General features: G+C 45.0%; 1 protein-coding gene across 3 annotated transcripts in view; it reads right to left on the reverse strand.

Annotated features, from left to right (window-relative positions):
- Positions 1-666: 666 nt before the first annotated feature.
- SEPTIN3 (septin 3) overlaps positions 667-17584 on the reverse strand; it is a 169653-nt gene continuing 152735 nt past the window's right edge. For all 3 annotated transcript variants that reach the window (XM_083156655.1, XM_083156654.1, XM_083156656.1), the window contains one exon: positions 667-7458. In XM_083156655.1, the coding sequence (XP_083012781.1) occupies positions 7323-7458 (136 nt within the window). In that variant the 3' untranslated portion in view covers positions 667-7322. The remainder of the gene's footprint in view (positions 7459-17584) is intronic.

Consider the following 17584-nt stretch of genomic DNA (forward strand, 5'->3'; position numbering starts at 1 on the left):
TCCCATTCTTAGCAATGGACGTGCGATCGTGTGAGACTTTTACGCATCTACATCTTCCGGCACGCCTTCCACCAGCAGCCGCCAGATACTGATATCTGGAGCACTTGCAGCAACAGGGAGAGTGGCCCCGTCTATATGAAGATGTTTGAAGGAAAAAAGGGGGACACTAGATGGATAGCTATTCGTTTTGGAATGACCTTAAACATTAAATATAAATACCCCTATCAGGATTTCAGCTTATATGGTATTAACACAAAAAGTATTTAATTAACAGCCCGCCATTGGCTCCATCTGTAGTTTACAGCTGCATAGGATCAGATAAACCACACATGTCACTATACCATCAATTCTTATATTCTGGTCTCCTATATTGGTTTTTTTCTCAATAAGCTTGAAATTCCTTTAAGCTGCAGTTTCATTTTCATTACATTTACTATGAGAGTATTGGCAGGGGTTAAAGTGAGGGGGAATGGGGTGGAACTGTGTTCCACCACCTATAATGGCGAGGTGGAACTTTTTAACCTCCACATTGGCCCTGCACAGTAATTCTCACAGAAAAGCATTCTAGTTTGCAGGGAGATGCCCAAAACCCTACCACTGGCCCTGTCTCTGCCTAATGGGGGGAGGGAAGGGGAGGGGGAAGGGGAAGGGGAGGGGGAGGGGGGGTAATTAGGTGGCATAGAGAATCTAGTTCCCCCATCTTTGCATGACCACTTTAAGCCCTGAATATTGGCAAAGCATTATGGGGGATTCAACCGTTAATGCTTAATGCCGGTGATTTATTCAAGCATATTTTCATCATACAGTAACATGTATTAATATACCTTTATACTGTGCATACTGGACAGAGTAAGTCCAAAACGTATTAGCAGGATATAGGACATTATTAGCTTAAAGTATAATTGACCAATGAGTATGAACATGATATGGCATTACCTAACTATAAATCCTGTCCAAAGAACCACCTTCCATTCTCTTGGAGGAGATTTAGGCCCTCATTCTGGTTGACTCGGTAAGCTGTACAAATAAAAAGGAAAAGAAAAGTACTCGCAAAGATCGCAGCTTACCGAGTACCAGAGGGGCCACCCGACAAATCGCCCCCCCCCCCCCCCCCCCTCAGTACCGTATCCTCTCGCAACCAAGCGAGGAGATTTGTTATAAAAACACATCCCCTCGTATGTCCCACTGGTGGAGAGATCATTCGATGGACGCCTACCATTGAATGATTTCTCAAGGGCTCGCAAATATAAGTCAATGGAGATGAACTTATATTTGCGGGCTTACGGCTGAAGAAAGAACGGACCTCTGACGTCATGTGTCATCAGCCCCCCCGTCCCTGGCATCCGCATCATGCCGCCATTAGCATGGGAACACCCAGTGTTTGCATGGGAACACCAATGAAACTTTCCCATGCCCCATCGCCACCACTGCCCATGTCTGCCCCCACTGTGCGAGCACCATTTTTGAAGATCGATATATAGAGTCCATTGCTGTCACATCCAAAAATAAGGACAATATACCGCAAAGCGAGTGTGGCACTCGGGACAACTTGTTAAATAAAGCACATTAACACAGCTCTTATCAACGTTTCATTTATATTATAGAATTTTCATCAGGCTATAACAATCAGTAACAAATTTCTACCTTATATCCCCACCAAATGTGAATTGGTGCATCTGCTGTGCCCAGGGACACTGGATGATGCCATTAGAGCGCTGGGTCACAGCACACGGCACGCCATCGACCAGCACGTTCCCGCGGCAACCAATAATAATAACCAGTGCATGCACAATAATCAACTCAAATGAAAATACATTTCTCTTCTGGAGATAATTTAAACAGTCCACGAGCACTTCATCACAATCCTAACTAGAAGGTTAACCTAAATACATGATGCTACTAAGTATGCACTATAAATATATAATAAATGACAACCAATCAGTAATTTAATCACCCCTCAGATAGTTGCAGCACCTACTAAAAACAAGATATTGGAATTGTGTCATTCAAGCCCAGTGGTAAAATCACCCTCAACCAGTGAATCCAAAATGCTTCAAGGCTGTGAATGGGTGTTTATGCTAAAAACCCATTCACATGTGCGTGGAGATTTTCAGGGTACGGAGGGAGGGACGGCCGTTCATGCTGGCGGTGTTAAAATGACACGCAAAGCTGTGATTTTCGCAACCTTGTGCCTGTCAAACATAATAGCCACCTGAGTCCGGAAGCTTTGCGACATTATAAGGGGCATTTAAAAGAGAAGGAGGTTCGTGTGTTGCCTCCGTCATACAGACCTCCTCCTCTGTCTGGATAAAATAGACTTGCCTACCTGACCCTCTCCATGAGGGAGAATCTGCTCTATTCCTGGACTTCCCTGGTAATGTATGATTGCCATCACCTGTGGGGAGCTGGTTAATTGATAGGAAAGGTGTTTCACCTCAGGTGATGGCAATCATACATTACTAGGGAAGTCCAGGAACAGAGCATTTTCTCCCTCATGGAGGGGTTCAGGTAGGCAAGTATGACCCAAATCTCTCTGCACATGTTGCAGATGTAACATGTTCAGAGAGAGATTTGGGTGTTATTTTGTTTCTGTAAAGGCTAAATACTGGCTGCTTTATTTACACTGCAATATAGATATCAGTTTGAAGTACAACCCCCACCTAAATATAACTCTTTCTCTGCACATGTTACATCTTCCCCACCTGCAGTGCACATAGTTTTGTCCATTAAAGAGAGAATTTGCTTTTGCGAGTGAACCAGAATCAGGGCCTATATGTATACAGCTTGTGATGCCTATGCGCACCTCTGTGGGATCACCATCACTAGAAAAAATGTGCACACCCATGGGAACACTCAGCGTTTCATGGGCGTTCCAATGAAAATGCAGGGCGTTCCCATGGTAATCGGCGGGTGACGTGGGCGCCGGGGGGCAGGCAGCTGACATCAGGATGTGAGCTGCCCTTCCATCCATTTCAGCCTGAAAGTGCATGCATATATAAGTGACCTGAGAGTCACTTTATATATGCGTGCATGCACCACATCTTTCGATGGTCGGCGACCATCAAAAGATGTGGGTGCTCCCCCGCAGCCTGCAAATGGATGTTTATGTTAAACAAGCGCTGCAAAGCGGGAGGGGGGGGGGTGTATGATGGATTTGCAGCCTTAAGAATCAACCAGAATAGCCCCCAATGCATGTTGTGTCTTTATTGTAATATTTGTTTTACAGGTGGAACTAGCAGTGGACCCTTTAATTTCCTGCATATTAATATTTACTATTTATAGTTATCTAAGTACCAGCATGCATGGGAGGCTTGCTAGGACCTGTAGTTCCATAGGTAATACCCAATATTAGCTCTTTAAATTGACACTTAATGCCTAGGGGTGCTGAACATAGCACCGGGTTTCAGCCCTGGCCCTTGAGTGCCCACAAAAGTGGGAGCTTAGTAAATTTACCCCTAGTACTGTTAGATTGCTTTGATCATTGAGGTTGTTAATCTGTGGTCTAAGTGAAGACATTTTTGCATAAAAACAAGAAATAAAAATATGCAAAGATGTATTTTTTTACATTTGCAAAGTTCCATCAAGTTTTACAGATCATTAATTTTCAATTTTTTTAAAAAAAGTTTGCTTTACAAATATTCTAAATGTAATGAAAAAATAATTATTACAAAACCATATATAAATCAATGTGAAGTAATATGATTATTGCAATATGATTATTGCATACCGATACAAGTAACAATAAATGAAAATAAAACCTAAACCAACCTGATACAAATGGAGCCGGTCTCAGTGTTGCAAGGGCTCGCAATAGAATCACCAGCCCTCGCCAGCCGCCAGGCCCCGGCATCTGTTGGGATGGAGCTCCAGCTGCCGTCTGCCTCCTCTCCGTTGCAGTTCGCCAGCCCCCACCACCTCCCTGCACCCCCCACCCTAACCCTGCCCGTCTCCCTGAAGCGGATACGGGCAGGATTTCTGCCTCCGAGTGACTGGGATGTGCGTGCGGTGAGACGCTCGCACGTCCCAGTCTGATGGAGTCCCTCTCAGCCAGGGTTGGGATCATTAGGTTGACATAATGATGGTTGACAGGGGTCTAGGTCGACATGACACAAGGTCGACAGGTTTTTTGACACAGTCGACATGGACACTGTTTTAAGTGCACCTGGTCCCCTCGCTGCGCTCGCCATAATTCGGGCTCAGTGCCTCTATTTTCTAACCTGTGGGTGAGTGGCTGGTTGCCGGGGGAGCAGGCAGCTGGCAGCAGGGAGCATGCATGTGGTGGGGTTGGCCAGGCAGCATGTGGCATACTTCCCAACATTTGAAAATGTGAAAGAGGGTACCAAAAGGGGTGTGGCTTAATCGATATGTGGGCATGGCTTGTAACACCCACTGGGTGTGTCTAGACCTGGCTGGACCAAGGTGGCTCCATCTGTATACAACATATACTATAATCTATATATAACTATATCAATCCATAAATTATATATATAGATAGATAGATAGATAGATAGGCGGCTTCGGGGGGACAGCAGAGTAAGTGGAACAGCAGAGCTAAGTGTCATTGCTGAGTGAGTGGGAGGGGAGATAGTGCTGAATGTCAGGGCTGACTGAGGTGGTCAGTCATTTAGTAGAGAAACCAAGCAGCTCTTAGTGCATGAACAGTGCATGTTGCCAGGTGTATACACAAGTGATGCCCATACACTGTAGCAGCACATGATACCACAATTCCCTAGTGTGTGTGTCCCTGATATTAGCAATATAGAGGCAGCTTGCCTGCCCAGCGCTGGGGAGTAGGGTATATCAGCAGCATAGACATACTGACTGGCTGATAATATTATCCCAGTCTCTACAGATTAATTTGCTGGCGCATGGGTGTCACTGCTGGGGGATCTCTGTCTCCCCTTCCTACTAGATTGTAAGCTCCTCCGAGCAGGGTCCTCTTCCCTCCTGTTGTCAAAGCCCACTTCTCTTCACATTTCACTCACAGCTCTCCTTTACTCCAACACTCAGTGACCATCTTCGTCTGCATACTCCTCTCCATCATTGGCCTCAAGCCTCTATTTGTATGTTGATTGGGTCCTCACTACTTACATTTAAGCTGTAATGTGTATTGATCTGTGGCGCTCTTTATTTGTACTGTATTTTTGTTATTTATTCAATGTTATGCCAAGTTTTGTCTCCCTGTACTGTTCCTTTGTACGGCGCTGCGAAACACTTGTGGCGCCTTATAAATAAAATTATAATAATAATAATCTCATGATGGTCAGCGCAAGTATGAGCAGTGGCTACTGCAACCTGGAGGAAATTATTAAGGATTACTTCTTTACAGCCAGGGAGAACCTCTCCAGAATGCTGCAGGAGATCAGCGGCGCTGACACTGCGGGGGGGACCCGCTAATTAATATTCACTGCGAGCTGGGTCCCGCTCATGGTGGCAGGCAGGGTGCTGTCAGGTGGAACACCTTTCTGATAAGCCGCCATAATGCTTTCCGTTAGCAAAGTTTTCTGAATAGCTGGAATATCAAACTGGCAGAATATATTCCGCCAGATGAGCTGATGTAAATCAGCAAACTGGCGGAATATATTCTGCTTCCACCTGACAGTGAATGTACCCCACAATGTTTTATGTAGAACAATGGATCGCTATTCGGAGCATGGATTGCTAATCAGAGATTAATTCACAATTATTTTGATAATAGAATGACTGCACGTATGCAACATTTGCAATATGCATTCATGGCCAAATTAGCGAATAAATATAAATACGCTTAGAAGTCTCATAGTACTTACAGTTTCATTGACAGGAACTAGCGCTTAGAGGGCGAGATATGGCATTTTCTGGGTGTGTTGGAAAAAACGCAAGTGCCCAGATGTTGTTTGGAAGGGTCTCTGGCATCAGTGTTTACCATTTCCATCCAAGTTTTGGAGAAGATTAGTGGTAGCCAGGGCCGGACTGGCCATCTGGCACTTCTGGCAAATGCCAGAAGGGCCGATGGCCTTGTGGGCCAGTTTTCTGCTTACTGAGCACAGCGCAGTAATTACAGATTTACATCATGACGCTGCAGCGTCATGACGTGACAGTATCTGAGCTTCACCAGCAGGGGGGGTAGCTGAGGGGCCGGCCGCGGGTGTAAGAAAATGAAACTAGGTCCCACGGAGGAGACAGAGAGAGCAGACGCTCTGCGTCCTCTCATCTCTGCTGTTCTTCTGGTCTGCGCTGCACTACCTGTCACAGTGTGTATGACAGGCAGCAGCACCGGAAGCCTTCCACACAGAGCTTATCTCTGTACCTCCCAAGATGTCCGCACAGGCTGGCAGTTCTCACTGCGTCCTCTGCCTGCTGCTGCTTGATGGATTTCTCTTCCTGCTTCTAAGCACGGAAGTTTTCACCCTGCTGCACTCAAATTACAAGCCCGGCCCTCCCCTCTACGAGCTGCTGCTGCTGCTGCACATTCACAGGGAGCCAAGAAAGGGGACGTCAGGAAGATTTAACCCTCTGCCATCCTGTTTTTTGACAGTAAACTTCAAAAGTGTGTTTCATTTTTGTGTGTGTGTGTGTGTGTGGTTAATGGGCATAATGTATTGTGTCATATTCTGTAGTGGGCATTACAGTTTGTGCCACAGTGTGTAATGGACATTATGGTAGGTGCCATGATGTGTAGTGGGCATTATGATGTGTGCCACCATGTGTAATGGGTATAATGGTGTGTATTGCCTCCATAATGTGTAATGCCTCCTTTTTGTAATGCCACGCCTCCTTTCCATGAGACCAGGCCCCTCTTCGCCGCGCAAGGTGGGCCTGTGTGCTCAAAATGCCAGGGCCTATTTCTAGTCCCAGTCCGGCCCTGGTGGTAGCCCTACGCTGGTGAAAATGGAAAACAACTGTTCGATGGTTTGGTTTTGGTGAATGGAACTGTGAATGGATTGCTATTTGCAATGCATTTGCAATTTTCTGCCTATAGTACCCTGCTATTTCTCTAATTATTGATCCATGCTGAATTAAGCCCAATATTTGGATATGTAGATAGGTTGACCTTTGCAGACTTTCAGATTTAGATTGTGATTTACAGCTGTTTGTTCTTTTCTACAGTCACCACGGATACCATTTATCTTCTATTAAAAGTCATTTTTATGGTGTTTACCATTTTTTTGGGATGGGCGTTATTTGAGGTTGGGGGTGGGACAGCATAGAATTGGCAACCAAGTGAGGACAAAAATTGTAAGTTAAGGGATGTACAGTCACAGTGAAAAGAAAAGAAAATAGATACAGTACTTGGGATATTTCCAACACAGACAAATCTTTTTACAAAGAACACAGAAAACTCATATGTTACTATCACGGAACTCTTCTGTTTCTGCAGAGACAGGTGGGAGACCTCCATTTTCATTCAATCGCTTAGCTCTATAGGTCTCATAATGAATGTTGTGCGTTACTTCTTTGAGATCCTGTAGATGAGTCCTAAGAATAAGAAAGCTTTTTAGTGTGGAAAATATTATATTATCTTCAACAGCAATTAATAAATGTGTCTTTCCACCAAATACTTTACATGTATAAACAAAATAAAAATGTGTTAAACAGTATTTTTTATTCTAACATCCTTTAATGCAGCTATCAATAAATTATATATATATATTTTTTAATAAAGTGTTTTTATTGAACAGGATAGGAATACAGAACAAGTATCATATCAAATATGCAATGGCAGTCAATAGTGGCATCATTAGATCTTGAGGTATACATTGCACATTATATCAGTGAAAAATGCTATCACAATAACTGTTCATATGTAATAAAGCCACTTTGGTAACAGCATATGATGTCTCTGTTCTGTTAAAACCTCATATCAACACATTAGATTATCAATTTATTATTAGGTAAACATAAAGATTAGAAAAGAGAAAAGGGAGAAGAAAGAAAGAGCAAAAGAAAAATGACAAGGACATTTATCATGCATGGAGTGCGCAGAGTAAAACGCCATCCAGCAGGAGGCAGCGTGATCCCATCACCTTATGATTAAAGTAATTGTCATCAGTACTCACATCAGTTTAATCAACTAGTATTCTAATATCAAGAGGGTGAAGAATGTGGGGATTCCAACCACCTATTCCAAATCTTCTCAAATTGACATAGAAACATAGAATTTGACGGCTGATAAGAACCACTTGGCCCATCTAGTCTGCCTAAATTTAGGCATAGAGCCACGTGACATGTAAACATATTTTTCGTGTTGTATTGTGGTGTTTACCAACGCCTTCCATTCCAACAAGGCTGGCCCGGTGCTAGCCATCCAGGACCTAGCAATGATCACTTTGGCCAGAGAACAGACATTAATTACATATTGGCTTTCTGAGAGGTTCAGAGGGGCATTGTCCCTACTTCCCAGGACACACAACTTAGGTGTTAGAGCCCGCTCAGGAATTCCAGTGGATAATATTATTGTCTTAACGGCAACCCAGAAAGAGCTAAGTAAGGGGCAATCCCAAAGGAGATGCCAAAAGCTCCCCTGTGGGAGATAGCATTTAGTGCAGTCAGGTGAGGATCGGCCACCAAATTTAACCAACTTACACGGGGTCAAGTATGTTCTATGCAAAATAAATAGTTGGACTTGTTGATATCTCGCAGAAACTGTAGCATGCCGCGGGAGGGCCAGCGCTTCCTCCTATTCCTCCTCCTCAAATTGACCCACATCAGCCTCCCACTTGGATTTTAAAGTGGATAATGGATCCTTATGCATATAGGATAGCAAAAATGAGTAAGCTAAAGAAATAGCCTTTGTCTGCCCCAAATTAGTGAGAAATATTTTTGCTGGAGAGGAAAGCAACTCAGGGGGACTATTGTTAAACTGGGTGTTAAGAGCATGTCGCAACTGCAAGTACTGAAAAAAGTACAGCTGAGACAGCCCATACTCCTCCATCAACTGTTGGAATGATTTCAAGACGTTTGCTTCATATAATTGTCAGATTGTCACAACACCCCGGGATGACCAGAGCCGTCTGCCAGATTAATAAGTGAGCTCAGATAGTTTAACGGAGTGCCAGAGGGGAGCCTCAGGGTCAACAGCTCTGTATCCCATCAAGGACTGAGCCTCCTGCCAAATCCTAATAGCCTGAATGACTAATGGGGGGGGCATCCTGCCGCCCAGCAATAGCTGTGGAGGTGGGACCGTGGGGCATATTTGGTATAAGAATGTAACTGGAAGCGATCTCTGATCAGTGTCTTGTATCCAGAGTCTGAGGTGCGATAATTGACTGGCATAATAGTACAACCTAAACTGTGGCAGGGCCAGACCCCCATCAGTTCTTGGTCTGGTGAGCGTATTAATGCTGATCCTGGGGCGTTTGTTTGCCCATACCAGTGAAGACAGTAGGCTATTCAGATGCCTAAAGAAGGAGGCCGGGACATACACCGGTGACTGCTGCAGTACGTATAGCACCTTGGGCTGTAGGATCATTTTAATTAGATTGACCCTGCCAGTGACATTTAGAGGTAATTTAGTCCACACTAACGATTTATCTTTAATAAGGGATAATATCGGGAGTAGGTTTTGGGGGATGAAGTCCCGACTATCATTTGTGACACTTATTCCCAAGTATTTGAATTGTGAGACCCAGCTAAGCGGGAGAGGGGTGTCTGCAGCGGGGGGTGGGGGGCCGCGTAGGGGCATGATAGATGATTTGGTCCAATTAACAGTAAGGCCAGAGAATCCACCAAACTCCTCCATCACCTGTAGAGCAACTGGCATGGATATTTTATAATCTTTTTAAAAAAGTAATAGGTCATCGGCATAAAGTGCCACGGTATCCGTCCTCTGTCCCAGCTCCAGTCCAGCTATGTCAGGGTGGTCTCTAAGAGCACAGGCAAGTGGCTCAATAGCTATTGCAAAAAGACCAGGGGAGAGTGGACACCCCTGTCTAGTGCCCCACTCCAGAGCAAAGGGGAGTGAGCTGTGACTATTGACAGAAATCCTGGCCATCGGTCGAAGGTATAATAACTGCACCCATTTTAGGAATATTGGGCCGAAACCCATGCGTCTCATTACCTGCCACAGATAGGGCCACTCGACAGAATCGAAGGCCTTATTGGCGTCGAACGAGACAACAGCAGAGCTCGTCTCATCCACATGTGTAGCCTGAATGTGGGTAAACAGCCGTCTTAAATTCGTGCTAGTAGACATACCCGGCATAAAGCCGGTTTGGTCCGGGTGGATGATGGATAGTATCATGTTATTAAGTCTAATGGCCAGAACCTTTGCCAGGAGTTTAGTATCAGTAGTAATTAGGGAAATAGGCCTGTACGAGTCGGGGTAGTCAGGGTTTTTATCAGGCTTTGGTATAACCACTATAATGGCCTCAGACATAGAGTCCGGCATTGTATTTAGCTCAAAGAGACCATTAAATAAGTTCAATAACTTTGGTGCAAACATATCTATGAGGGATCTATAGAGCTCCACCGGGACTCCATCTACACCCGGAGCCCTTCCACCAGGGAAGGACCGGATCGCAGTCTCAATCTCATCAATTGTGATAGGGGCTTCAAGAGAGGTCCTGGCCTTGTCGGACATTACAGGTAAGTTAATATGCTCCAAGTAGCTGGACAAATCCTCCTGTGAGCAGTCCAGTCTGGACCGATACAGATCTCGGTAGAAGCTGAGAAACACATCAGCTATTTCCCCCGTAGATGTCCTCAGCACTCCGTCCGTACTATAGATCTGGGCAATAGTATTAGCTGGACGGTCTGACCACACCAAATGGGCCAAGACACTGGCCGTCTTATCTGCATTCATATATAAGTGGTGGGATTTAAATAGAAGGCTACGAGCATTACGCTCCTCTAAATGAGAGACCCAGTCGTTCTGTGCCTGTTCCCACCTCAGTCGAGACTCCTAGGAGCCACCGCCCAGATGTGCAGCCTCCAGACTCCGACACTCCTCCTCCAATTCTGCACCTCGGACTCTATGGGCCAGCTTAAGGGAAGCAATTTTTGATATGAGGGTTCCCCTCAGATACGCCTTAAATGCATCCCAAACGACCGGTGAAGAGGCAGTGCCTATGTTATCCCCAAAGTATCCCTCCGTCCGGCACTCCATCTCCACCGTTAACACCAAAGGAGAATGGTCTGAGACGCCCCTCGCCCTGTAAGAGATATTTGTAAGTCTAGGCAATATTGAGGGAGAGACCAGGGCAAGGTCAACTCGTGAGAAGGAACTGTGGGTCTTAGAAAAGCAGGAGAACTGAGTCACAGTTGGGTTTTTGAGTCGCCATGCATCTCGCAAACCAATTGATTCTATATAATTGGCAAAACTTGAAGGGCGGTCCTCCATAGGAACAGAGCCCGGGGGCCACCACTTATCTAGGCCCTGGTTCATTAATTTATTAAAATCCCAGAGACATAGAACTGGTGTGTCAGGTGATTGGGCCACATATGCTGCCACGTGTCTCAAAACATCGTAATTAAAGAGGGGAGGGACATATACTGCCAAAATTAAGAAGGGCTGCGAGTATAATTTACAGTTCAGGAATACGTATCTACCCAGTGGGTCCGTTTTAACATCAATAAGTACGAATTGTACCGATTTCTTAATTAGTACGGAAACCCCCCTAGAATGTGTAGTGTGGGAGGCATGGTATGTCCATCCCACCCAGGGCCTGCGCAGAGACAGCAATCTGTTACCCTCTAGATGAGTCTCCACCAGGCAGGTAATGTCAGAGCCATATTGCCTAACCAGTTTGAGAACTAGGGAGCGCTTGACTATCATTTATCCCACGGACATTCCAGGTTAAAATATTAAGTTGCACCATCTTATAATAGAGAGTTTAACACGTTGAGGACATTAATAAATTATATATTTAATGCTCCAAACTTTTGTGAGGCAATCTTTAAATGAAAAGCAAGTGTTACCAGCACTAGATGCCATGGGTGACATGTAGTAGGATGAGAATTTATGACTCTTGAGATTTTTGAAAAAAAAAATAGGCCGAAGTAGCATGTATTGTGTAATCTGCGAATTTAAATGGGTGCAAATTGCGGTGTATATTGCACTTTTTATTGGTGAAATTGCATACTTCAAATCGCGGGTGCCAGAGGCGTAACTCTGGGAGGCAATGGAGTCATCTGCCGTCGGGCTCCTGCTCCCAAGGGGGCACCTCTCCTCTCCTGCCAGTTTGAATCAGTTCATTGAAAGTCATCGATATCACTTCTGTGGCTGACTCCCCCTCATAACATCATTTTTGCAAGTGTCACAACCTGTATTCCTGTATTCAAACCCATGACCTGTCTTACTGGAGACAGACACCTTACTGATTGAGCTATATGGGGGGGCACCAATATTTATCTTGTCTCCGGGCAACTGGGGTGAACTTACGCCACTGGCGGGTGCCGCTCACTTGGCTCCAAGGGGGTGATGTGTGGCTGCCCCACTCCACAGGCGGTGGGTGGGGGGCTGAATGAAAAATTAGACAAAGGCGGTGGTTTGCACATGTCTATTATTGCACATGCACAGACCCCCCCCATCATCGGGGATGGGGCCAAATTCGGACCTGCATGAATAGGTCCGAATTGGCCCCATAGTGCAGTTTTCTGGGAGCCTGGACCAAGGTTAAGCAACTTGGTCTGATCCATTGCCCACTATGCATTGTGGTGGATGTTATAATGGTAAAATAGCACTGTAATTTGGCATCATTTGAACTGGAGGACACTGTAATGTGGCACAATATGCACAAGAGGGCAATTTAATGTTACATAAAAAGAACTAGAGCACTGTAAATTTAGCACCATATGAAATGGAGGCACTATAGTGTGGCATAATAAGTACTGTGGACACTGATAGTCATAGTATGAATTAGGGATACTGTGTGGCATAATTTGTACTGGCAGCCCTATTATCATCATCATGTAAAATAAGTATGCACAGTACAGAAATACAGTACAATGGTTCCTAAAATAAACTAGGTTACTACTTTGGGGCATAATATTAACTAGGTACTACTATATTTAGAAAATGAACTAGGGCACATACTCTCTTCCCTTAATCTCTGTGGGCTGCTGATTCCACCAGCCATCCCCTGGGGAAACCGAATACCTTCTCTTTTAGCCTCACCCATGTGGGTGTCGTGAGAAGTTAGAGGAAAGGATGAATAACATAGCCAGGTAAATGACTTCAGGGAGCTCAAAAGTGTTTCCCCACTATAACCTTGCATGGGGAAGCAATGTTTTGCATATGCGAATGCATATGCATATGGGTGGCATTTAATCCACGCACAAAGGTGTGAAATTAACAGCTTTGCATGAGGATGAGAATAAGGTCCTCTGTCTTGGGTCCTTGTCGAATTCAGATTGAGGCTTGAGTTGGCAAAATTGGCCCCTTAGCAGTATCAAAGTCAGTTTCAGGGAATTTTTCCCCACTATAGACAAACCATGTGCATTGACTATCAGGCAGGCTAAGGATTGACCACTTCCCACTGTCTAATGGGGAAAGTTTGCATGTCACGCACAAGCATTGAAGTTAATTGGGTAAAAACAACAGGGCAGAACTACTGTACCTGTGAAACTGTGTGTTGGAGGATAAAAAAGGAAATACATGCCATGTTTTGTGTATATCTTCTGTGACATCAAGAGAGTTGTACTGCTGTGAACAGCTGTATGCTTTATTCTGCAAAGCAAGTATTTTTAAAGACTGCTTGAGCAAAAAACTTCTTGCCTTCAAACCAACTGCATCAATTTTCTGTGACTGTTAGTATTGCACCAAGAGCTATCCCATTCTCTGGCTTTTCGAGGTGGTAATGGGTGGCGCAGTTGAATGTTATGTTTACACTTGCCCAGAAGTTCTCTAGCCTCATGCAGCTAGATCTTCATCAGTTAAGCTGTATACACACGTTGCAATATATTGCTCAGTGTCTCCTTTTCATCAGCGACCAGAGATCGCTGATGAACAGGAGACTGTGCCTGGGGAGCTGCAGAGGGAAGCTCCTGTGACCAGTGACCATTAGGAGGCTGCACACGGGAGCGTGCACCTGGCGATTTACCGCTGCAGCACAAACAAATCGCTGGCAATATGGTCGATATTAGCAACCCCCTTCTTTCAAACTAGACTGCTGCCGCTCACGCACCGGCTGCCGACGGCATAAAAAAAAAGTGTGTGTCCGGACCAGGGTCCCCCTGACAGGTCCGGCCAAATTGTACCCGCCCCCCCCCCCCTCTCAGCAGCCCTGGCTGCGGAGCGTAGTCGCCAAGGCGTGTGAAGGGAGTAGGTGCCCTTGCTACATGGGGAGGAGGGAAAGAAGCGTGCTGCCAGACAGTTTTACCTTTAGACCAAGGTAGCAGTGCACTCTCTAGGCCTACAGACAGGCAGAAGCAGCCCTAAATCCATAAAAATGTACTGGCATGAAGGACAGTGACAGGCCGTGGTACAGAGGAATACACTACGCCTGAGATTACTCCAGGGATCGCCCTAACCAATTTGATGCCCTAGGCGAGATTTTTGCTGGTGCCCCCTTTTCTTCCCACTATTACTCAGCACTCTTCTCTCAGCATAACACCCATCACGAGCAACACAGATCAGCAGCAGCCAGCAACTCTCATCACTCCTCACCCCCACCAGGCAATCCCGGGGCAATGTGCCAGGTACCAGCAGTTTCCATCCTGGGTGACACTGAGCAGCAAACCGTGGCAATGGGAGAACTAATGGATAAAAACAGCAGTCGGGAGGCCGATCCCTTGCCGGATGTTGGCGATTAGTACATTGCTGGCATCTAAACTACTGTCAGAACACTGGAGCCAGAACTATCCACTATCCACGTCATACCCCCAGTATCCACGTGGGCGTGTAGTTAATTTTATAAAGTGTGGCGAATGCAGCGAGGGGACGCGTATACGCGTCCGCTCGCCACACTCTATAAATTTAACTCCACGCCCACGTGGATAACTGGGGGTATGACGTGGATAGTGGGGATATGAACCTTTGTCTAAGCACAGCTCCAGTTACGTAAATTACGTAGTTTACGTAAGTTATGTAGTTTATGTAGCCAGCATAGTGGTGTATTGGTATTCTCAATACACCATTATGCAAACTACGTAATGGGCGCCCTGCTAATACATAAGTACCGAAATGTATATATTCCACTTTGACATTTTGTTTATTACTCCAACCCTGATATACAGTAGTTTATGATCTTTACTTCCAACCTTTATGTATTTTACATCCATCATCCCCTCTAATTTTGTGACAATAAAAACCCTCCAGATCCAATCTTTATCCTATACCCATACACTTCACCACTTTCATACTTTAAATATGTCACCCCCACCCCTTATATACTGTAATTTCCGCCCACACCTCCCCCTTTATATATTTTATGCTAACGTACACTTACTTGCTAGCTGTGGGGGACTACTCCAGGGTAGAAGGCAAGCCACAGGAGATGAGCACTGTAGTTACCTGTCATCAATCCAGCATAAGGCTTCTGGAGGCAGAGTTGTGGGTGGGCAGAGACTGACAGCGGCTTGCGTGCAGTGTGTGCAGCAGGCCTGCCCCAGGTCCCAGGAGTCACGGCTGCAGCACTGCACATGTCCTGAGAGGGAGCTGGTACAAAGCTGCCATTGTTTAGTGGCCCAATCCCCCCCTGATCTCAGCCGGCTCTTTACCACATTGAAACTGTGCCACCACAGCTGCACAGGAGTATAGTAAGTGCGTGGGCAGGGTATGGGGCATGGTTTATGAACATTTTGGCACCTATGTACATCACTGACCCTCAAGACTCCTTGTCTGCTGGGGCCCGGGACTCCAGTTCCCACAGACCCCCCTAATAGCCCTGGGAGTAAGCAACAGACACAGGATACAATCAAGGACCGGAACCAGGTATAACAGGAACTAAAATCTGAAGGACAATAACCTAGATTCATCCTAGGGTACTAATGGAATTAAGGGAGTAATTAGCAACCCCTCTGTATTACATTTTTGAGAACTCATTTTCATCTGGTAAGGTACCAAAAGACTAGAGAATAGCGGAGTTAGTACCAATATTCAAAAAAGGAAAAAGGGAAGACCCAGCTAACTAAAGAACTGTGAGCTTAACATCAATAGTGGGTAAATTATTTGAGGGATTTTTAAGGGATGGTATCCAAAAATATTTAGAGCTTCACAGTCAAATCAGTATTAACCAACATGGGTTTGTGAAAAATCGATCATGCCAAACAAATTTACTTGGCTTTTATGAGGATGTCAGCAACAACCTTGATAATGGAAATGCAGTAGACGTGGTGGTACTTGTGTAGTTTCACGGTGCCAGTCTCTTTTTACTCTTTCTTTGAAAATTGGCAGCTTGCCAGAGCAGTCTGTTTACTTTTACTTTGAAAAACTTGGCAGCTTTACAGCTAGCGTGCGGGCAGAGTCTGTGTTTAGTTTGACTATGAAACTTGGCAGCTTTACAGAGTTCTATACTGTATGCAAGCAAAGAAGTAGTGGATAGGAAAAACACAGCACTCAATGTAAACTATGTTAACAAGATGTTAATGAATCCTGTATGTGAACAAATTTCAAAGATACAAAACCAGATCGAGCTTAGCAGGGTCAACAGGTGTATTGCATACAATGCTCCAGATCTATTCAATCCACATTCTCCCCTATTTAAAAGCACAGGGGAGACAGGGGAAAAAGCAACATGGTGCAGGTCAATAAAGTAAAACAAATATTTAATCTGACAATTGCACTTACAATAAAGTGACTTGATATAAAAGCATGAACAGTGTGTCACTGGCAAAAACAGCAGGCATGCGATGTCATCAGGATCGTCCTTCAGTCTGGGTCCCTTGGTCCGGGGGCAAGGGAGGCTCAGTCCAGGATTATCTTCTGCTTCACAGCTGTTTCCACGGGTCCACACGTCAGGCTGGTGTTTAAAAAGCACGCTTAAACGCGTTTTCAGAAAGTTCTTCCTTCGTCGCTTCTAGCTTACTAGCATGAATAAAAAAGGGCATGGAGACTAGGAACTCAAATGTAATTATGCCACTGTACAAGGCATTGGTTAGACCAGTGGTTCTCAACCTCGGTACTCAGGGACCTACAACAGTGCACATTTTCCAGATCACTACACAGAATCAAAGGTGAAATAATTAGCTCCACTTGTGATCTTTTAAAATGTGCCAATGATTAATTAATGCTGTGTATCTGTGAGGTGACCTGGAAAACGTGCACCGTTTGGGGTCCCTGAGGACCGAGGTTGAGAACCACTGGGTTAGACCACATCTAGAATATTGGGAACAATTCTGGGCCCCACACTATAAAAAGGACATTATCGAACTGGAAAAAGTCCAAAGAAGAGCAACCAAACTAAAAAAGGGAATGGAGAATTTAATCTATGAAGATAGATTGAACCACTTAGAACTGTTTATGCTAGAAAAGAGACATTTAAGGGGGGACATGCTTAACATGTACAAATATATCAGGTGCCAATATAAGGAACTGTCAGACGCCCTTTTTACCTTTTAAGGAAGGACTCAAGGACACGAGTGTTATGATCCAGGAAGTAACTGAGGTAACAGAACATCTCCATACTGTATGGTGGTGCTGCCTCTAACCTCACTCTATTGGCCC

This window comes from Crinia signifera, chromosome 8 (assembly GCF_055691185.1).
Source record: "Crinia signifera chromosome 8, ASM5569118v1, whole genome shotgun sequence".
Classification (NCBI taxonomy): Eukaryota; Metazoa; Chordata; class Amphibia; order Anura; family Myobatrachidae; genus Crinia; species Crinia signifera.